This window comes from Epinephelus lanceolatus, chromosome 10 (genome assembly GCF_041903045.1).
Source record: "Epinephelus lanceolatus isolate andai-2023 chromosome 10, ASM4190304v1, whole genome shotgun sequence".
Taxonomy (NCBI): domain Eukaryota; kingdom Metazoa; phylum Chordata; class Actinopteri; order Perciformes; family Serranidae; genus Epinephelus; species Epinephelus lanceolatus.
The window spans coordinates 25,719,330-25,741,966 of NC_135743.1; the positions used below are offsets into that span (position 1 = coordinate 25,719,330).

General features: G+C 43.0%; 1 protein-coding gene across 1 annotated transcript in view; it reads right to left on the reverse strand.

The window, feature by feature from the left end:
* The window catches only part of LOC117265953 (terminal nucleotidyltransferase 5B), a 36,229-nt gene extending 14,371 nt beyond the window's left edge, over nt 1-21,858 (reverse strand). The window contains exons 1-9 of the mRNA XM_078171874.1: nt 21,233-21,858; nt 20,864-21,024; nt 20,445-20,594; nt 18,170-18,307; nt 18,007-18,058; nt 15,875-15,977; nt 15,675-15,787; nt 15,468-15,573; nt 13,616-13,622 (exon numbers count right to left, since the gene is read on the reverse strand). Of these exons, the coding sequence (XP_078028000.1) occupies nt 13,616-13,622; nt 15,468-15,573; nt 15,675-15,787; nt 15,875-15,977; nt 18,007-18,058; nt 18,170-18,307; nt 20,445-20,594; nt 20,864-21,024; nt 21,233-21,468 (1,066 nt within the window). The 5' untranslated portion in view covers nt 21,469-21,858. The remainder of the gene's footprint in view (nt 1-13,615; nt 13,623-15,467; nt 15,574-15,674; nt 15,788-15,874; nt 15,978-18,006; nt 18,059-18,169; nt 18,308-20,444; nt 20,595-20,863; nt 21,025-21,232) is intronic.
* Between the last annotated feature and the right edge of the window lie 779 nt (nt 21,859-22,637).

Consider the following 22,637-nt stretch of genomic DNA (forward strand, 5'->3'; position numbering starts at 1 on the left):
GGTCGTTCATGAGTAGATGCACGCTTCCTTCTGCACAGTGATACGGTTGGTGCATGTAGTTCAGAAGAAGGAAAGTAGTTCCTACATGAAACTGCTCACAACAAGGTCTGTGGATTATCTTGAGTAACTGGGTCATGATTTCTGGAAAGAGACATTGCTGTTGAGTTTTTCAAATTGATTTTTGGGCACTTTGAGCACCACAACTTGAGTGCCTTCTAGTTCCATTATATTAGAGAGAAGGCAGACACCTCTACAGCTGATATATCAAACACTTGGCAACTCACACCAAAAAAATCTAGATTGATAAACAGCACTACAGGTAAGAGGATAAATATGTATTTTTGACTTTGGGTTGAACTGTCCCTTCAAGACTGGTTAGTTAAAAAACTTGATCCAACAAGTCGTTTTGGAAATAGTTTCACGTTACAGGATGAGATTTGTTTTCTGATCTTTTTATTAATTAACTGACACTGACAGCTGCGGCATTATTTACAACATTTTCTTCAGGCCCTGCAGGTCCACAGTTATGCCATCACTGTGGTAGTACCTTTGCATAACAGAGGTTATTGCATAGTTGAAACACTCTGAAGCTCAATGGTCAAATATAGTGTTAGGTATTATGTAAGACTCAGCTCACTTTATTCCCTGCAGGGGTGGAAAGGGAAAAAAAGGGTTGAGGCTGAAGTTGTGTGGAATGTCAACGACATTACAGATAGAGAAAATGTCAAATGGTGGCTTAGTGTTCAGAAAAAATTGATCTGTACAAAGGTACGCAACAAGAGATAAGAAATCCCTTTAGAGGGTGCGTTCAATCTTTATTCCTCCAACAAAGTCTCAGCTTATGTGATGCACACATTTTCTCCTGCATCTATTCTTAACAATTTTTCTTTCTTTTCTTCAAACTCTCAGCTAGGCACATGCACAACTAACATGTGACCCATTCCAGCTCATAGAGGAGCACATGCAGAAGAAACGAAGGTATGTCCCTGGTAATAAAACACCCTCACCTCCTTCTGTACGCGTGGGACATCCTAACTTGGATGAGCTCCTTAACTGGAGCTTAAATCATGTTGTGCAACAGCCCCACACCCGCCCACATTATTTAGGGTCCCTGTTGCATATTACCATGTCAAATACTGCACAAAAAGAAAATAGCCCCCCAGTTTTCCTAACTTTTCAGCTTTGGTGTTGGTAGATGAATGGTTCCCTGTGGGTTCTCACCCTGGTATTATTCTCCCCTGATCAAATACTACCAACTGCACTACAGGGACCTAGAGGAGCAAGTTGACAGCTGCCTTCAATGTGCAGATACCGCTGAGTCAACAAAATGTGACCATAAAAGCTTATAAAATAAACATGTTCTGTAATTTTCTCAACACATGGGCCTGGTGTGGACATTGCATATTAAAAGCTACCAGAGAAGAGAACTGGCTCTTTCCCCCCTCTCTGGTGCATTTACCAGAAGTGAGAGGGAACCCCTATTTAGCAGCAAGCTCTGATTTCATTCCCAGAAATCCTGCTCGGCGCCCCCCCATTCAGTAGCTGAGAGAATAACTCAGCCTGAGGGGCGATAAAGAGTGGAAAACGTCGGAGAGCAATTGTGTCGATTCACTGGACACCTTTGGGGGCGAAGAACAGCGGCGATATGGAGCAGCCCCAAGAGACGACGTCTGTTAAGGTCATGATCATACCACCGCAGCTTGACTCGTGTAACTGATACCGCTCTGAAAACAGCAGTCAGGTCAAAACCTCTGCCCAAATGCACCACTGATAAAAAATATGTCAGGAACATGTTTCTCAGATCATCATCCAGATTTCTTAAATCCTCCCCCTGGAAGGATTATGGGATCGGTCAAAAGTGTATCCCATCATGCAGCGGGTCAGACAGAGCCAGCTGGATGTTCCAACAGCTATAAAAAAAACTTTATAATATCATAGGAACAAAGTACACTTATTGGATTAATATATTTGTGATCAGGATTTGCGGGCACTTCCAAACTCATGGCAGGAGTTTGTAAACCTTGATAACAAAACAAGCTGTTGAACAAAAACAAACTTGGCTTATTTTCAACAGTTCTGAGAGTTTCACGCGAGGTTTTCTGGTGAAGGGTTGAGATTTATGTCGAGCTGTAACTAAAAGCAGGCACGAGGCAGGCATGTTGCACACATGGCCCAAAGCTGCTCTCGGTTACATACTGAAGAGATATTGGGAGCCACGGGGGCTCAACAGTCAGACAGACTCGACATGCACCCCACAGTTTCAAACATTTTACTGTACAGTTAAAAAACCTTGTGTTGTACTATCCAACTCATCTCCCTGTGTGTCATTTCTACCTTTCTCCCCTTTACATAACCTCCTTTGAGCTAAACCTGATAAGCAATATGGAGCATTTAACCCATTCCTTCCTTGTTAAGCTGCACTGTGGCCTTTGCTATAAGTCAAACATGCCGGGAATATGTCCGGTCTTGCCCTTACAGTGACTCAACAACCACTATCTGTCTGTCTGTCACCTTGTACCACCTCTTTTTCTCTCTCTTTATTGTCATTGCTTCATAAACCTGGGCGTAAAGTTCAGTGGCCTTTATAGCTTATTGCACAACCATCATCTATACATAACTACAGTTCTATAAGCTATATGTTTTTCTACAGTATGGCTGCCCCACACACTAATATGACACCTAATACTATTAAAGCCAGTAGTGGAAGAAGTATTCTGATCTTTTACTGAAGTAGAAGTAGCCATACTACACTTTTAGCATTTCAAGTAATAGCTTTTTAGCAAAAGTACAAGTATCATCTGCAAAATGTAGGTGTACTAGCTGCAGTAGAGCTAATTTCACACTTTTATTATGGGTGGTTTAATTTACCATATAACAATGTATTGTATCTTATGTGCTCATTGTGCTGTGCAAACAATACAATATTTTCCTCTGAAATGTAGTTAAGTAGAATCAGGTTTGTCAGAACTGTACAAGAGCAATACCTAAAGCCGGGGTAGGCAGTTTAATTTTGGCACCATCGGGCAAAAATCCCATTATAAACTTTGACCGTGAGCACATTGTAATTCAAGTGGTCTGAGAGAACACGAGACTTTTGCACCAAGGCCTTGACGGGAGACTTTGGCAAATCACGGGTCAATTTAGAGAGAGTGAGTTCCTATCAGCTGCTCAGCAAATGCATAGGCCCGTTTCCACTGAAGAAGTGCCTGGTACTATTTGGGGGGCAGGAACTACTACAGGAACGTCCTCTCGCTCGGCTCTTTCAACCGCCGTGTCTCCACTAGAGCGGAGTACGAGGAAGGTTCCTGTAAAGTTACGGGCTCTGGATGTGACGTAATCGTTGCGCGACCATTTTGACCAGGGCGACGTAGGCACGTTGTTAGCTGTTAGCCGATAGCGGTGTCTGTAATAACTCAGTAAATGGCCCCTGAAAAAAATATTTTTTCCAGCGGATGTCAGTTACAACATGATTGAACTAACTGGAGTAGTTTCATGTCGTATCCGACAACGGGAGGCTTTTAACAGATGCTGTTGTGAGCTGTCCCTGTCAGCTGCAGCCACTACTGATGCTTTCTAGATATCGTGATTTCCCATAACTGAATAAATACCACACATAGCAACACAAAACTGCTTTGCTAGCTCAATCATGTTGTAACTAAGATATCCGCTGGAAAAAATATTTTTTTCACGGGCCATTTAGAGAGTTTTTTTTACATGGCGGCGGAAGCTATATGAACGAGCTAACCCTCGTCTGCTGAGTTTTAAAAATGCCGGCTATTTTGTAGCTTTCTGTTCACGTCACATCCCTCCTTGAGTATATCCAATCAGCACCAAGTAATCCCCAAGTCCCAGCCAGGAGTCTTTCGGGGCCGTTATGAGTACCTACCCCGAGGCAGGGACTTGTTTAGCCCCTGTAAAAGTTCCGGAACTCTGTCCTTAGGGGGTGGTTCCTGCGGTGGAGACACGCACCAACGGCCCCGGCCCCGTAAAATTACCCAGAAGTTCCTGCGGTGGAAATGGGCCTCATGTGTATGTTCCTTCGGTGAAAGCCTGATTCAGTGTCAGAGAATCCTGCTGAGAAAATTGCTATTCTAGCATTTGCAACAACTGCCTACACTGCAAAATAACCCCAAAAAAAGGCAGACTCATCAAAAAAGGGAGTCTAAAAGAGACAATAAACGAACAAAACATGAATCAATAACAGCGAAAGGTTTTGGAGATGTAGAGAAAACGTTCCTAAAAATGTAGCCTTCTGCTAACTGGAGCCAAAGGTTTGCGGCTGCAGCTTCAAGTTCATGTTTATGTAGCTAATGTTAGCTGACATTCAAGCCTCGCATCACAGCATGTCCTCCGCCTCACTCCCCGCCACTACAGACAACCCCGCTGGGTAAAGACTGGGTAGCTGTTCTGGAGACGGACCCCCAGTTAATGGCTGCAGCAGCATAAGTCTAGCCAGTCCTGACTCCCAGCTAATATGGGATTTATACTCTGCGTTGAATCAACGCCATACCTACACCATAGCCTGACATGCACCTCCCTAGAAATGTAACTACATGTTGCAGCGACGCTGACCTCGCATCTGTTTTTGCTAGCTGAAACCATTTCCCTCAGTGGAAAGGAAGCTTTTATTTATTTTATTTTCACGGATAAGAAACAATAACTTGTGTGTGATTTATCCTTAGGGAATTTATACTTTGGGATTTATCCTGGCTTCATATGAGCAGAGGAAATCCCCACTTGTCGCTAGGCTAATACATACAATGTAAAATGCCATAGGCTTGTGCTAATAATGTTAGCATGTTACATTTGTTTGGAAAACATGTTTAGTATAAGATAGTTGTTCTGTTGGTGAACCTTGTGAGCTGTAATGGAGCTGAATTTTGTAACGGTACCTTTGTTAAATGTTGCTGTTGTCCCTGGCTTTATATGAGTATAGGAAAAGTCTGCTAGCCTCTAAGCTAATTCAAATGATGTATAATGCCATAGGCTTGTGCTAAAAACATTAGCATGTTGTATTTGTGGGAAAAATGTGTCTGGCAAAAGACAAGTGCTTTGTCTGTGAGTGTTGAGATTTATAGTGAGGCCAATTTGTGTATTTGTGTTTGAAATTGTCTCTGTTAAGCAATGTTTAATGTGTGTTTTGAATCAGCTAAAGTTTACAGCACTTCACAGAAACCTCCGCCGCCTGCTAGTGTTTCGGAGGTGTAACTGCAGAGTGACACAGATACACCAATACACAAGTATAAGTGCTCACAATGGCATAGGCCGCATGAGTGGGCTACAGCGTAGGGTCTGCCGCACAACTCTCTGTTGCAAGCTGTTACACGGTTTAGACCTGACACTACCGCTGGCTACCAGTTCGCTGTGACACCTGGCACAGGGGGGTTTGGGCTGAAGAAATAAAAGCCGATACAGCCACTAAACAAGGTCCGTCTTCCAAGCTGGTGCCTGCTCTCCTCTCAGGGAAGCAGTCCATAGTGGTGGGGAGCGAGGCGAAAGGACCGTGGGGTAGCAAATTCTTGTCTCATTTGTGGTCTGATAAACAGAGAAAGAACAGGCAAGAAGGGGCTGACCGAATGGCTGCGGCGGAGCTCTCTGGGCTTCTCCAGATTTCTGTGTGTTATATTTCTTTTTACATTTTAATAAAAAGTTATTTAAAGTAGTATTTAGATATTCTCTTTTTCCACTGACTCTTGTGTTCTTTTTCCTTACAATTCTACCATAGAGCACACTACCATCATTAAAAATGATAACATTGTGGTTAATATGATTCCTATGTGTGATCGAAGCTCACTGATTAATGCTGACATGGTTTGTCTCACAGAGAAACGTGCACATTGTTGCATTTCTGTCTGTTGCAGAGGTTAAAACATTTTTTTTAATGTACTATAGTGGAAGAAATGAAAACAGATTGTCCAATTATTTATTTTGAAAATCACCCTGGCCACAAAACATTATTGCTTTAAAATAAACAGTGATGAGTTATCTGTTGGCACTCGAGCCGTAACATTATAAAAAAATAATACGTCAGCAACCAAAGCATTTTTCAGCGGATTGATTGAGGCCTGATAGTGGCTGTTGTGATAACGTCTGACCCTGTGGTACCCTGGTACACTAATCCAGCTCCATGGCACATATTCAGGTTTCCATGGGGAGCTCTTTCCACTTCACCAAGCACAGCCGACTTTTTTCCACTGCAAGAACGAGAGGATATCTCACGTCTTTTTACTTATTCAGTTATCTAATCTGCACACTGAAGAAAAACTCAAATACAAAATGCTGTAGATATGTTATCTTGGAAAAGTGGAAATTGTTATTATGATTATTTGGGAGATATTAGGTCACAATCAAGACCTACATATCAAGATCAAGACTTTTATTGTAGAACAGCAGTGCATAAAATAATCTTGCTGTCCTCGCAGCCAAAGATAGTCTGTGCAGAGTGAGGTGTACAGTCAGATCTGTAACCCTGCACTGACTCTTCTCTAATCTTTCAACAAATTGGATCGGTCAACAAAACTAATACAGCAACCAGCCAAAGAATAACTGAACTGATCTGTCATGAGCTCTGTGTGCAAAAAGGCTTTTTAAGTGTTCACACGTATGCTGCCACAAGCCACCCGTGTTACACCCAGACACATCCCTGGAAAAGCAGTACACAAACATATGGTTAAGTACTGACCAAACTCCACACACTGGCGTGCACATGTTGCCATGGATATTCTATGAAGAACCCTTTATTGGCTTTAGCGTTGTCTCAGATGCATGAGTTGCAAACTGTGTACTGCTTTGACCCTTTTTAGGAGGTCAAAGACCTCCTAGTTTTGCTGCATGGATCCATTTTTAGGAACACACAAGTATGCAAGAATAGCATTTAGATGTGTTACAGTTCAACATCCAGGATTGAGAAATTTTAACCACCAAGTGCAAGTTGCCCACAGGATTCACTTGTTTCATGTTTCACCGGCAGTGGCAACAAACTATGCCTGCTGGCAGCTGCAGCCTCCTGGCAACCGGTTGGTTCTCTGCTCAGTGCAGGGTTAATTATATCCAGCTTCACTGGCCAGCACAGAGACACACTTTTAGCTCTTGAACTCACAGCAGCCAGTGATGTTGACAGCAGCCCCTGACTGTGAGTCACCTGTTTTGTTCACTGAGGTGCGCCACTTGTGCTCTGGTCAGACTAGCCAGCGAGCGATGAGGAAAAGACTTGTGAGAGTGTGACACACAGCTGCACACATGACAGCAGTGCCAAACGTGGCTTGCTGAAGAGGAACAAGCACAATGAATCACTGAGTGGATGGGGGTAAATTGGAAGTAGATTATTTTGTGGAGGAGCTGGAATTTATTAGTTTTAAGTGAAAGAGGTGGCTTTCCCGACTGTTCGGTTACTGCGTGTTGCTCATGCGTTTTAAGAAAAGAGAAGGAATCAACCAAGTAAAAGTGTCACATTAGAGAATAAAGTTTTGTTTCTAAAATGACCACTTCTCCACTGAAAAAAGTAGAAGCTCAGCCCATGTCCATGCAGTCCACTGATGTTAAAAAAATCTGGAAATCTAACCCCTTTTGCCTTTTGCTTGTTCTGAAATCCAGCAGTAAAGCAGGTCACTCAGCCCTGCTGACTGGGTGGCCTTCTCTGTCTCTGTGCCACACCAGTTGGGGTTAAAGAGCATGATACACTCCAGTAATCCCCTGCAGCCAGCGAGGACTCAAATAATCCACAAACCACACACTGATGAGCTGGTACCTTTGCTGGTGTTGTTAACTTAAAGGGACAGGAAATCCCCAAATCTGAAATAGTCATTCTCCTCCCTGCAGTGCTATTTATCAATCTAGATTGTTTGGTGTGAGTTGCCAAGTATTGGAGATATCGGCCTTAGAGATGTCTGCCTTCTCTCAAATATAATGGAACAAGAGGGCACTGGATTTGTGGTGCTCAAAGCGCCAAAAAACACATTTCAAAAACTCAACAGCAATGTCTCTTTCCCGAAATCATGACTCAGTTAATCAAGATGATCCACAGACCTTGTTGTGAGCAGTTTCATGAAGAAACTATTTTCTTTTAACTGAACTACCAGCCCACTCTCATTCCCAGTGCGTCAAACACTGCCATTTGTTACGCCCCTCAACATGTCATACTGACACCGAAGGCAGCCTTTAGCATCTTCATAATACGCACCAGGCTTTTAGCTAACTCCAGTGTAAACCCATCTGTGGCATACCTGACGCTGAGAGCAACTGATGTAGTATGAAGAGTGAGAAAGTCTGCATGGGGTGGGCAGGAGGGGAGATGCATAAGTCAAACAAAACCTAGCTATCAGCCAGGAGACTATAGTTTGTGTCCAGTATGAAGTTAGCTTTGTTTAAAATGTAACGTTAGGTAATTTACGTTGGTCATCACGTAATGTCAGTCCCTCACGTGACGTTATACATGTCACATCCATCCATCCATCCTTTTTCATCCGCCTCTCCCCAGCATATTCCACCTCCTGCTGGGGGACCCCAAGGCGTTCCCAGGCCAGATGAGATAGGTAATCCCTCCAGCGTGTTCTGGGTCTGCTCCAGGGCCTCCTACCAGCGGGACGTGCTTGGAACACCTCTAATGGGAGGCGCCCAGCAGGCATCCTGATCAGATGGAATCTCGTGAAGGAGCAGCGGCTCTACTCTGAGCTACCTCCTGATGTCCGAGGTCCTTACCCTATCTCTAAAGGCTCTGACACACCAAGCCGACGGTCGGCCGTCGACCAAAGTCGGGCCGTCAGTGATCAGCTGTTGCCCTAGTTTTTGCGGTGTGTCCCGCACTTTGCTGTTGGCAGCTTTTCGGCCGATTGAGCATGTTGAATCGGCAACGGAGCTTGTCGGTGAAAGAGATCACTCTGATTGGCTGTTCAGGTTTTATTCCCTCGCCCCTGTAGTGAATGAATCTGCCTGAAGTGAAACCGGGGCTAACCGCTGCCTCTTCCCACTTTAACCTGAATAACAAACCGGAGCTAGCTGGGAGCAGCTAGCGGAGGGTTAGCCGCAACATGACCAGAGGGAAGCACAGCCAGTTAGCCTCCGCTAGCTTCCCAGCTAGCCCTGGCTCTCTGTTTGGATCCAACCGGAGCACCGAGCCCTGGTTTGTTATTCAGGTTAAAGGGGGAGGAAGCAGCGGGTTTATCGAGCAGCTGAGTGAATTGAAGCCTGCGGAGGAAACACCGGGACTGTCTGGATGTAATAGTCCGTGGAGGTGCTGCAGTGCTGGGCTGAACAGATAGGAAACCCCTCGGCTGACAGGATGTAGACCTCTCTCACTCCGCTCTCTCTCACGCAGGCGCAGAACGTATGTGCTACTTGGCCATTGGATGTAGTCCATGTAGTGTGTTCAAATGCAACTGACACAGGGCGACGTGAGGCAACGTAGATGACACAACAGTTGGCTTTCGTCGCCGCTAGTTCTTTGATGTCGGTTTGCTGTGTCCGCATCTTAAGGCTGAGCCCAGCCACCCTTCTGAGGAAACTCATTTCGACCACTTGTTTCCATGATCTCATTCTTTCGGTCACTACCCAGAGCTCATAGCCATAGGTGTATGTCACATTACATACTTATTGTAACCCTAAACATAATCTTTTTACTAACCCTAACCAAGTAGCTTTGTTGCCGAAACCTAACCACTACTGTTTTACAAAATTAACCACGTGTTACAGTGTGTTTCAGCTGTATGACCTACACGTCACTATGAAACACCGAGAGGCATGACAGTTTGTCAGCATTTGACAACCTGGGATGAGTGCTGAAACTACTCTCACCAACCATATCACTGCGCAGAAGGAAGCATGCATTGACTCATGGACGAGAGGCTCATGCACATGACAGCACGAGAAGTAATTTTAATGGTGTCCTCATTGGCTGAGCTGTAACGTTGGCTGGCTCAGAGGTGCTAGGTGAGCAAGCACTAGAAGCACGCTTCCTTCTGCACGGTTGGCAGGTGTAGTTTGGTAGAAAGAAAATAGTTCCGACAAAACCGCTCACAACGAGGTCTGTGGATTATCTTGAGTAACTGGGTCATGATTTCTGGAGAGAGACATTGCTGCAGAGTTTTTCAAATGTGTTTTTTTGGCACTTTGAGCAACACATGCCGAGTGCCTCCTAGTTCCGTTATACTTGAGAGAAGGCAGACACCTCTACTGCTGTTATCTCCAACACCCAGCAACTCACACCAGAACAATCTGGATTGATAAATAGCACAATAGGTATGAGGAAAAATATGTATTTTGGATTTGGGGGTGAACTGTCCCTTTAAACTCATCCTCAGATTTCTCTTTTCTCTGCAAACAATTTTTAAATCTTCCAGGCGATGGAAGGCTGTGGTCAAAATGCAACACAGCTGCTGAGGCAGTGATGCTTTGGCTTTTTCCTCCTGCAAGACACTGAGCCAAAAGTCTGACCATCTGTTCTACGTTAGCTTAAGATATACAGGTTGCTATACTGACATGCCTCAGCGAGCAGCCTTTTGAAGTCATATGAGGTAATAGATACATATAAATCTTAAGAAATCCATTAAGGATATCATATTTCACATCAAATGCGTTGTTCTGTTGTGCGAGGTCTGTGCATGACATCCTTTGTCTGAGTCCAGCCGGAGCTTTAGCACGAGTTTCAAACATCTTCTTTATCCTGTGTTTCCTACTTTTCTCATCAGTCAACATGCCTACAAACAGTCAGAACTGTAATGAGATTACTTCGCCAGTGTGTATTTAAATGGTTATTTTTTGAATGTAGTTTCTACATAAGATATTAGACAATGCATACACCGTGAATAACATCAGTACACAGAAAACACCAGCTGTCACATGCAGACACCAGCTCCAAAAACACAGTGACTCTGCTTGGACCTTAAAGCAACATCCTCACTTTTCTGCACACAGAAGTGACAGCCGAGCGCAGGCAGAGTCCAACCTCAGCTGCTACGGTCCATCCGCTGTGATCACTGGCCTTCAGGCTATTTTTCTCCACTTTTCAATTTCAATAATTACAGGCAAAGCGGCTTCTTAAAAAGTATAACCCTGGGCACAGAATAAACACGCCATACGCAATGCCAAGGAAACAATTCACCACACTCTGATTTTTTTTAAAAAAAGGGGGAAATCTTTGAGCCACAGTCCAAAAGACTCTTATTAGACGGGCTCTCTGGGCATTATTTTCTCCTTGGTGATAATATACTGCACATGACCTGAGTTTTATGACCCTGACTGTAACTCTATCATAAACAAATTCATATATGTATATATATTCATATCCTCTCCTGCAGGTTTGTCTCAGCTGTTGTCTACACTGCAGGCCCTTTTCATTGCCGGATCTTTGCCTGTCTGAACACATGTGGTCAACATGCATCTCTTCATTGTTTCCATGAGAGCACTGTCAGAATGGATGAACCCAACTTTTCCTGATTTACTGTATGTACTACATTATAGTTTGACACTGGTCTGTTTAAAGTCAGTGTCGTTTAAATAAAGTGAACACAGAGGTTTGCCATGCAATTAGTCTGGCACCGCATGGTGAGTCAATTTTAAAAGGAAGGAAACAAAGCCAAAAAAGGCTCAAATCGACAAAACTGATCATTTTTATTGACCAAATTTTACAGTTCCACTGTTACATCCTACAAAATACAAACAAATTTGTTCATACAAGCACTGCTTGTACATGTCTACACAACCTACGGGTCGTGATGCAGACTGATAAATGAACGACCCACTGACTATGGCAACATGGTTCTTCACAAACTCACAACCTATGTACAGCTTCAGTGCTCGATTACAAAAAAAACAAAACATCAAAAGGCCTTTCTTCTAAATGTTTTTCATGTTACTACACTGTCCTCTGCTTAGGCTGCAATCTTAAATCACATGCTGCCCCCTAGTGGCACAATCTAACTCCTGCTATTTACTGTTACTGTACTCCACCATCACAGGGTTAAGTTTCATGATATAAGAGCAAAAGGTCACAGCCATGAAAATGAGCATGTAAAGAGGCCTCATCAACATTCCTTAAACATCAAGTCTGCTTGAAGTCCATACGTCGAGCCTGTAACCACCAACACGCTCATTACAGCCGGCGTACGATCAATGTGCCCCGAGGCAAAGAAAAACATGCTTGCACATACTGAAGCATCCCAGTAGCTCACATTAACAGTAAACAGTGTGTCAGAGATTAATACTGCAATCCAAGCAGCACATTTTAAATCAAAAACTTGCTTTTGAGAGCCAACAAATCAGATAAAGCAACATGGACTCATTAAAATATATGGAGGAACTATTTTATCAGTAATATCCAGTCATACGTGGAAAATAACCTGAATATATTCACTCACTTTTACCTGTAAAATTAATTAATTACCCTCTTTCAGTGATACACCTCACAAAAATGTGTTTACTAATTAGCCTAAGAGCATCTGATAAGGACATGCAGAATTGATTACAAAATACAGCAAAGACATTGATATGCAAACACTGAAAATAAAATCTTGTGCTCCCTCTTTAAACTCTGATTGCTCGAACATGTGAAAACCGTCAAGCTGGATCCACCTCATGACACTGGGACTGTGTAGATCTAGATGACTGGAAATGATGAGACATGACGTAAGGCCAACTTTTGAGCTGATAATCCTGAAAGGGCTTACTATGCAGTGCATGCCAGTTCAGTAAATTTCAATATCTGCCTTTGTACTTCTTGCATCCACACTCTTACTGTAAGTATTCCCAGATTTAAAGACCTGTTTGCATAATATATCAGCGAGAACATAAACACTGCGGATGTGACGTATGGCTTGAGGTTCTGTGGAAGGTGTGGAGGCATGTTCTGGGTGTCTTAATAAAAAGGTGTTAAAAATATATCTCTCTATTGTGCTTCCAAGTATTACTAAGATTTAACTTTGTCCTGAAGGACACACATAGTAGGACATAGTTGATAAAACTCAGAACATAAAAACCCTCCAGGTGATGCTTCATTAACTCATCAGACTGACATCTTGAGATACCAAAACGGTAACACATGGCGTGACAACACCCATGAAAAAGTTCCTTTGTCGCCAAAAACACTGCCAGTCCAGTGTTCTGTTCTCTTATGGTTACTGGGTGCACTCAGGGCAGCGGGATGAAGCCAATGTCGGGTGCATCGCCCAGAATCAAGGTGGTGCGGCTCAGCGACGGAGAGGGAGAAGCCAGGCGGAAGGCTGGGTTGATGGAGTGCAGAGAATCCCTCCTCTTGCTGCTTCTGTTGAACGGCGGGCAGGGAGCAGCCACGGGCTGGCGGGCGCGCTGCCCTGAGCAACCAGCAGAGGGTGAAGGTTCTGTGGAAGGTGCCGCAGTGCTGGAAACCTCCAGGTCCACAGGGGTGGTCTTTGGGGTGCCAGGAGGGCACAGGGCATGAGAGTCGTAGGAGTGGACCATCCTCTCCAGCACGTCCTTGGTGCTCTGAGTGCACTGTGGGGAGAGGAAGAAATAGAGATGTCAAGAAATGGGCAGCATGAATGTGTGTCATAAAAGGCCGAGCTGCAGTGACCAGCACAAACATGAAGAGAAACTTCTGCAGTGTGATTAAAATGATTAGTTTAGAACTCATAAGCACAGTGGAAGCGATGACACTACTGATGGCAGTGAGTTTAAAATGGAAAAGCATGGAAGAAGTGAGTTAGATGCAGACAATGCAACACAGGTAAAGACTGAAATGTGTGAAGAGAAGCTGCTTCTTCCTGTGTTTTCTCTGGCTCTGATAAAAGCTGAAAGGGAGACACAGTTTGCAGACTTGTATTTGCTTGTGTCACCATGCATGCACAATCACGCCCCAGATACGAGTGAAAAAATACCTAACTACAAAGAGGACGAGAGTAACATCAGCCTTCAAACATGAGCTCCATCCCACACCGAGCGAGTGATTGTTAATAAGATGAGAATGAATGGTAGTGAAGCATGCACAGTCACAAATGAGGCACCATCAGTGCACTGCACACCAATCACAAGATCTGCCCCAACTGCGTTTATGCAAAAAATATCTTAGAAAAGAAACCAGTTCAGATGACAGCGATTTCAAACTTGAGCACAAACTATGTTATGGGAAAAAAAAGAGTGAATGGCAAGTGAAGAGATGTTGTGATTGGTTTCACGTTGAACCCTACTCTTACCATCAACCGTCTACATGCAGCAGTGCCCTTCAGGCTGTGCAGGACAAAGCAAAATCCTGACAGTTCTCCTCCTAGCAGGGTGGAATGGATACAGTACAACACTGAGGGTCAGATCGTTCATCTAGCAATGACGTTACAGGCATATGAAACAAATCTTCATCATACTAACTAATGAAAAAAGGAAACCACAGAAAATACAATTAGAGTCTGCAGTCAGGCACATGAAGACTTCGAAACATCGAGAGGCAAAGTAAAAGGCAGACCAAAATCTCAAAATACAAAAATAATGTTTATTTAACAAATAAAAGAACACTTTTTAGGTCAATAAAAATACGTACGTAAAAATAGAAGAAGTGGATTTAAGAAAATAAAGCAATATAACTGATAATATATGTAAGACACTGATATGCTGATTATATTGAATGACAAATGTATTCATGTGACAAATGAACCGTGATAAAGTGCTGATAAATCAAATACAAAACATGATCTGAAATAATCTGCATGTCCTTCTATAAAAGCAGTAATTAAGTCCCTTCACCACAGCACACAAGCAAACCCAGTAGTACAGTAACAAGGAGGTAGATACAGCAACATGTTGATTTCTAAGTATAAGCAAACATAATACAAGTATCATAAAAGGTGCAACATGAATATGTTTACTGCCCCACAGCACAAACTGACCAGAATATATCTGCAGCAGTCTGACAGCGTGACTCAGCACCTCGACAATCATCTGAGCAAATGGTTAAATCTCTGGCTGTAGAAACTCTTAAAACTCTCTGCCCACTTTCCTGCTTTTTAACTGCTCAATGATGCCAAACAGTGTTACACATGGTTTCCAAGACATTTTGTTCTGACGCTGAAACAAATGACACAGCAGTGTTACTTCAGCACACTGTGTGGTGATAAATGACCTCTTCAGTGGTGCTAATTAGCAAACTTAATCATGTCTACTGTTGATATTTGGTTTTATATTGTGTGTCAGTTCCAAGCCATTGTAAGCTGAGGCTGAGTAATGTTGTTCCATTCCAGTCACAGACTATCTGATCCGCCATTCACAACTGAAAATCAATGCTTTCTGTCTCCATGAAGAACACTATAACATGCACAACTTTATAACACTGGGCACAGACTCAAAAATACTGCATGTCGACAGCTCTACTGGAGGGACTGAAGCTGGGAGTCTGGAGGATGAAGGAGTGGACACATAGAGTGGAGAAGGCACACGGGGGCCGGCCTAACAACAACACAGGAGCTATGGGACAGTCAAGACTTGGGAGGGGACCACAGGCTGGTTCATCCTACCATGTGTGCGTCGTTTTTGGCGGAGAAGGGAGGCAGCTCTATCTCCGAGGCCGAGGCAGCAGGGATTGCCTCGTCAAAAGGCAGGAAACCTCTTCTGTCGATCAGACTGCAGAACAGAGCAGAGGATTACAGACTGCACATGTAACTGATGCTATCATCAAGAAAATGTTTGTGAGGCATTTACAGGATGGCGATATTTTCACTCACCTCGGTGGCATGGGGCCACATAACGTCGCACAGCAGTTGGTTATAATACTGTTGTAACTGTACGGGTTGCCAGACTCCTCCGCACACCTTTTACTCGACCAGGAGCCCTTTATCTGCACAGTAAATAAATAAAGCAAGTTAGTGGATGCAGTCTTTTTAAACAGTCATGAACTATATCATTCAGGTTCATGGGTACTTACATCTTCATTTGTTGTGAGGTTGGAGGCTACTAAGTATGTATGGAAGCCTGAGAGGCCCAGAATAGACCAAATGGAGAAGAAGCAAATCACCAACTCCACCACAGTGAACAAGGACGAGTCAAGGCATGATAATATAACAATTACTAATGATTATTTAAGACAGATGGCAATTAGGGCTGATGATTAAAATCTGTGAGGGCTTAATGTGTGTAGGCACTTCAGCTATCTTATCTCAATGTCACGACCACCATCATATTGTTGCTACTTAGAATAATGTATCTTCCTTTCCAGGCATCTTCCGGGCCAAGAACTCACTGGTTTACATTTTTTTTTAAGATATGTCATCTATCACAGTGGACATGTTCCACAATGAAAGTTGTGCCAACATCTGCAGTGTTACCTAGCCATTAGTCTCGCTCACCAAACCTTTCTCAAGAAAAGAAAGGTCTGGCTGGTCCGACTCTCACTTTAAGATTGGAGAAAAAACGCCCCGGCTGCTTGTATTTCTTTCAACCAATCACAATCGTTCTTGGCGGTGCCACAGCAACGGTGCGCTTGCAAAAATATTGCCGGGGGGAAACAGGTTTTGGTGTAACACCCCACAAAAAAAATCACCTACAGGACTCGAACCATGGCAGAAAAATGGGCACATCCCCGCAAGATCAAACACCGCAAAAGTTAGTAAAGGACGTGTTGAAAACTGCAACCAGAGGTGGTAGGAGGTGGGACTTCAGCGGGTGGCTCGTTCCGCCCAATGAGAGGCTGATCTATGCAGCGAACTTCCGCCCACTCAGACTACCTAGCCATCAGCTGGACATCTTTCACTGAAATATGATGTTAACACAAACAGGTATATTCTGCTACTCGGCAAAAGTTTATGTACACAGTGTGCATTCAGCAGCTTTATACCCTAAATCTGGACATAATAAGTTTACTAAGTCTAAAAATAATAAGCCAATGTTGACTCACACAGGACATGAACGCCGGCCATCTGAGTTAAAGTCCCATGCTTGACCCATTCATCCACCACAACTTCCTCCCAATGTGGACTTCGCCGCTCTTTTTACTACATCATCTGACTTCCTGACAGAAAGCACTGAAGGCCAACTTCTCCCATGTGCCATCAAAGACAGCTTGGATGAAGATTTTTTGGCTCTCACAAACACCACAAGCTTAAAATGGAGACAGGAATGCAATGTACATGTAGATATACATAAATGGCAGAAACACGTTTTTTATATTTGAAAAATGGGTGCCGAGTAATAGTAAGTTACTGGTTTGGCAGAGAGGGTCTGACTCGACTGTTACTGGACATGGACACAAAGTCTCCATCTGGCTGTCTGTCTCATACCCATGTTGCAGTTTCTGGATCGACTGGGATCATTTTTGGACACAACATTATCATCAAAACAATGTTTGAAATTGTTTTTGGAAAGACACTCACACACAGACTCCAAAAACATGGCGTAATGTCATGTACATCATGCGTTCCATGAGGAAATTAACCTACAGCATGTCTGTGAATAACAAAATTGAAACACTCTGTAGTCATGCAGTCTATATTTGTCTAGCCACTAACACGAGAACATCCTTTATCTGTAACCACTTATCCTACTCAGGGTCGCAGGGGGTCTGCAACCAATCCCAGCTAACGTTGGTTGGACAACAACAACCTGGACAGGTCACCAGACTATCACATGGCTGACACATAGCAACAGACACAATTAACCTTAACCTCAACCTTAACCTTAACTTAACCTACATGTCTTTGGATTGTGGGATAAAGCCTGAGAAAACCCATGCTTACATGAGGAGGACACGCAAACTCCACACAAAAGGGCCAGCCAGGAAGCCTTTTGGTGTGAGGCCACATTAAACAGCTAACCACTCCGCCTCCGTGCCGCCCTATCTCATGAGAACATGAGGCAGCAAGCCTTCTACTGGGAAGCCATCTGCTTAAAAGCACTGCTTTACTGAATGCTAACTCTCTGATCCTATTAAGCGTGGGCTTAGGCTGACAAATGCCTTGTCAACAGTGTGACTTGTGTTATTACTTGGCAAAAAAAGTAGCAAATCTCATCCATCTCATTAACAGGTTGATTATGTGAAAATGTGGTGTGTACAAAGGATATCTGGCAGGGCTCTCCTGAATGGCTTGAACGAGGCTTTTACCTGCCTGAGAACCTGGAGAGAAAAGGACAAATCAGAGACAAAGTAATCTTAAAGTTGCTCTTCATAACATGACAGGAACATCATGAGTACTGAGTGCACTTCTGTTTGTTGTGAAATACTTACGCAACGTAAGGTGCGTGACGACACAGCCAAATATGAAAGATGTCAGGAAAGACAGAGAGATGATGAAGCTGTAGAAAAAACGGTAATTGCGTTTGCCCACACAGTTCCCCACCCACGGGCAGTGGTGGTCAAATCGTTCTGAGGATGAAAAAAACAGCATACACACAGATTAGAGACACATACACAGTAGTTGTAAAGTATAATAGTAGAGAGGCTTACAACATGTAAAACACTGCAAAACACAATCAATCAATCCTACCCTGGTATTAGTATGATGTTTTAATCAAATCATGATTTTCCTGTTTCAGTAAAGGTTTCAGTTTCAGTTCTGTCTTAAAACAACACTCAGGGGTCCATTATGGAAACAGTATTTCCTTCCTGTGATCGTTCCTCCAGTTCATATTGGCCCTAACAAGATCCCTTCCTAATCAGGGTTCCCACGCCTTCTTAAACAACAAATTCCAGGGTGTTCCCTGCCCGCCTTTGAAAGGCGAAGGAAGCGCGAGATGTAGATTGTTTATTATAGAAGAGAAACACACATTTCAGGACTGCTGACTTGTATCATCAGAACAGACATGTCCTGTGATTTTCAGCCTCCTTTCATATTTAATAGAAGGGGGACAATACCTGACAGTAATATTCTCAGCTATCAGGATGTGCCTGCTGTAAAGGGTAAATATAATCATAGAAGGCTGAAAATCACAGGATATGTCTGTTCTGATTTTACAAGTCAGCAGTGTAAAGCTCAAGCATGTGGGGGCCTCCTTTCATATTTAATAGAGGGAGGGGGCCATATCTAAAAGTACAGCTGTCAAGATGCGCCCCGCTGCAGGCCTTTGCCAACTTGGTCTTGAAAAAACCCAGGGAAAACCCTGAATTCAATTAATTTTCAATGACTTTCCATGCCCAGTACCCTCAAATTCAAGGACCCAACCTAGCATATTCAGAGACACAAATCAAGATTACTTACGGTTACAACACTGACAACTTAAACACAATAAGAATTAGCAGGCTTAAAGAAGCTCACAGACAATTACAAAGAGAAAGAGGCTTGACAGTGTGAGCACTTCTCAATGGTGCTGTGTTACAGTGATGCAGACAGTTGTTACTCTTTATACTAAGTTATTTTGTTTTATATCTTATACATGTTTTTTTAGCTTTATTATTGTTTTTATTGTAAAGCGCTTTGTAACTCTGATATCAATAAACATAAATCCAAACTGTGTAAGCTGCACTTTCAATGACCCACCCTATGACTCTATTTATGCCCATTTTCAAAAACCTTTAAAGCCTTGATTTTTTTCTTAAATTCAAAAACTTTCAAGGATCTTTAGGACCTATGGGAACCCTGCCTGATGCATTTCCAGTGTAATCACATGGGGATACATCCACAATCCTCATTCTGTGCAAAATCAAGTTCTAAAGTTAAGCTAATATTAATGTGAGGCTGCTTCAGGCGTGTGAGTTAAACTAATCAAGTGGGCATCTTCCACAGTTAAACACTTTTAGTATGAAATACGATCTTTGTGTTATTATCCCTCCACCGCAGCCCAGCAAGTAAACACTGTCAGGGTAAACACAAAGAGGTGATGTTGTACTAAAAATAGAGTCACTTTATAAGAAACACACTCCAACTGATTAACTCAGACTGCTGAAGCATCATACTGGCTTCAGCTGAACTTGTTTGCATTGAACCAGGTCTGATCATGTCCCCCATTTGTCCCACTGGGAGGAGCTTAGGAAGGGATCTCTTAACAGCTAACATAAAGAGGAGGACTGATGACAGCAAGCACAAACATGCACATATGGACATGTGAGGAATGTTTAGAGACAAAAATGTGCACCTATTCTTTAGGACTGACCTTTCAAGCCAGGAAAATAGGCTCTCCGAAGTCTGAGTGTACAAAGAGCTGTTTGGCCTGTCTTGCCAAATGATGACCTAATGCTTTTAAGGGCATTGACTTTATGACAAACTAGCAGAATTACTTACTTACAAAAAATGCCAGTAATACATTTTATAGGAATTTAAGCATAATTTAAGCTTTGGTAAAAGTTGTCAGGCAGTAAACTAATCTTTTTAAGTCTGAGATAAAAGTATGGTTTTATATTCAAGACACAGATCAGTGGATTAACATAGGAAGGTGCGGTGCATGATGCAAACTAATGGAGACCTGCCAGCCACGCAGCATGGTATGTTCCTCTTGGCGATGATATCAAGTTGTTAAGTTTAATTAGTGCAGCTGGAATAAGTGGTAACTTCCCATCACATCCTTACCCACACAGTTGTCACACAGGCTGCAGTGGGAGGTCCGAGGAGGGCGGAACATTTTACAAGTGAAGCAGTATTTGAGCTTTACCACCTGCTGGTTGATGAGGATCTCCTTAGTTCGCGGAGGGGGGCGATACGTAGAGGATCCTGAGGTATCTTAAAATAGAGAGGCACAAGGAAAGAGACTCACTGAGACCTGCACGTTCAATCAAAACAGCTCATCCGATTAGCACTCAAATGATATAATAAGAAATCAATGAAAATGACAGTATGTCTGGCTTTTGCGCTCTCGGTTAGAGAATAAGCTGCTTAGGTGTTGGTAGGCAGTTCATCAACAAACACGTTCCTCAGAGATCCCCCATATGGCAAAGCTCTTTTGCCCCATCTGTCCCACAGTGAGTGTGCAATTTCAGGGAGTGTCTTACCTATCTGCTTCTCTATGTCTGCTGCTTCATCTGGGGTGGCCCTGGGTAAGATGCCTGGGTCTGTAAAGCTGGTCCTCAGCAGGGAGGTGACCACAAACACAAAGAGCACCCCACCAATCACAGGTATAAAGACGGTGAGATGCGTCACCAGGAATGGGCAACTGTAACAGGAAAATATGAGTTGGCTTCAGTCGGCTGGAGTCAAAAGCATCTTTAATCCCTGAGTGTATTATCACGAAACACATTGCAAAACAAGACATGAAGCAAACGGAATTCACAACTTCCTCATGCACATTAGGAAAGACCTTTGATGATGCATTCAGGACTCACTGGAAATACACGTACATAAGGACATTAATGGTTACTCACTCGAATGCAAAGAAAAGGCCACACGTGACAACAATAAGGCCCATTGTCAAAGGAAGGACACCGCTCTGTCTGGCCAGGATGATCCGTCCATCGCAGAAAAACCTGTTCTTCCCCGGGAACACCTCCCATTTCCTCCTCGTCCGCTGCTCCTTCTTCTCGGTGTGGTTCTGTGCGGACGAGGGGGACACCGACAGCGCCCGCGGATCGATCTGCTGGTACTCGCAGTTCTTCATCATGTAAACAGTATCGGCACTGTTCGGAGGTAGCTCAAGGCACACACAAAACTCTCCTGTCTCCGTCACGTTTTCCAGGAAGTGTACTCTCAGGATTCAATCATTGTAGGTTGATATTTCCCCTGTTCTGTTAGCGTTCAGTTGCCCATCCTGAAAGCTAACGCTAACTTAGCTAGCTAGTAAACCAGCATAGGCATTCCTCTCCGTAGCAGAGTTTTCCAAGCTGAACCAGTTCCCGAGTTGACTCAAGGTTAACTACCATCTTTGGTAGTTAAATTAAAGCCATTGGTAAATATTCACACTCATTTGGTTGTGTTCAGTCGCCGTTTATCAGAAACTCAACACAAACAGACGGGCTTCGGCTCGGGCTTCTTGCGGCAGTTAACATTTCCTTTTTTTTTTACAGTCAGCCAATGTACGTCACGAGGAGGATGTTGACGTATTCACCGCTGATTTGTAAACGCGCAAGCACGTCAGGTATGCGCAGCGATGACTTGTAGATCAGTGGCAAACAGCAGCGGCTGCAGCATGATTAGCGTTATCTGTGTGGATCGGCAGAGGCGGCTCTGGTGCTGTTTCTCCCACATGGATTAATTAAATCCCACATAGAGAATATAGAAATGTATTTCACAAGGGCTAAACAATATAAAACCTTGCTATTGTTTGTTTTGTTGCTCAGGGCTGCGGTATTTTATTTTATATTTTACAATTAATGTGTGGTTATTTGTTTAATCTATATATCAACATCATCATCATTCAGAGCAGATCTGATACACACTGGGTGAATCACTGGAGGAAATCATTATCATGAGGGCATAATTAAGTTCCCTGGTATTATTATTATTATTATTGTCATTGTTATTATTGAATGAATGAATGACTTAATTTTAGCAAAATAAAAGATAAAAGATAAAAACAAAACAAAGAAAACAGCAATCCTACTCAGTATTCATCTCCCATTTAAAAAGGAAATTGTCAACAACTATCCCAAACTTATTTACAACCATTAATATAGATAAATAAACAACAGCGGTAGTATTATTATTATTAGTATTAGTGTTGTCAGTATTATTAGTATTGTTACTATTTTATTTTAGGTCTAATGTGAAGAAATGAAGTTAAGGTTTTATCATATATAATAAACTATATGACATATGAGATGGATCAGGCAG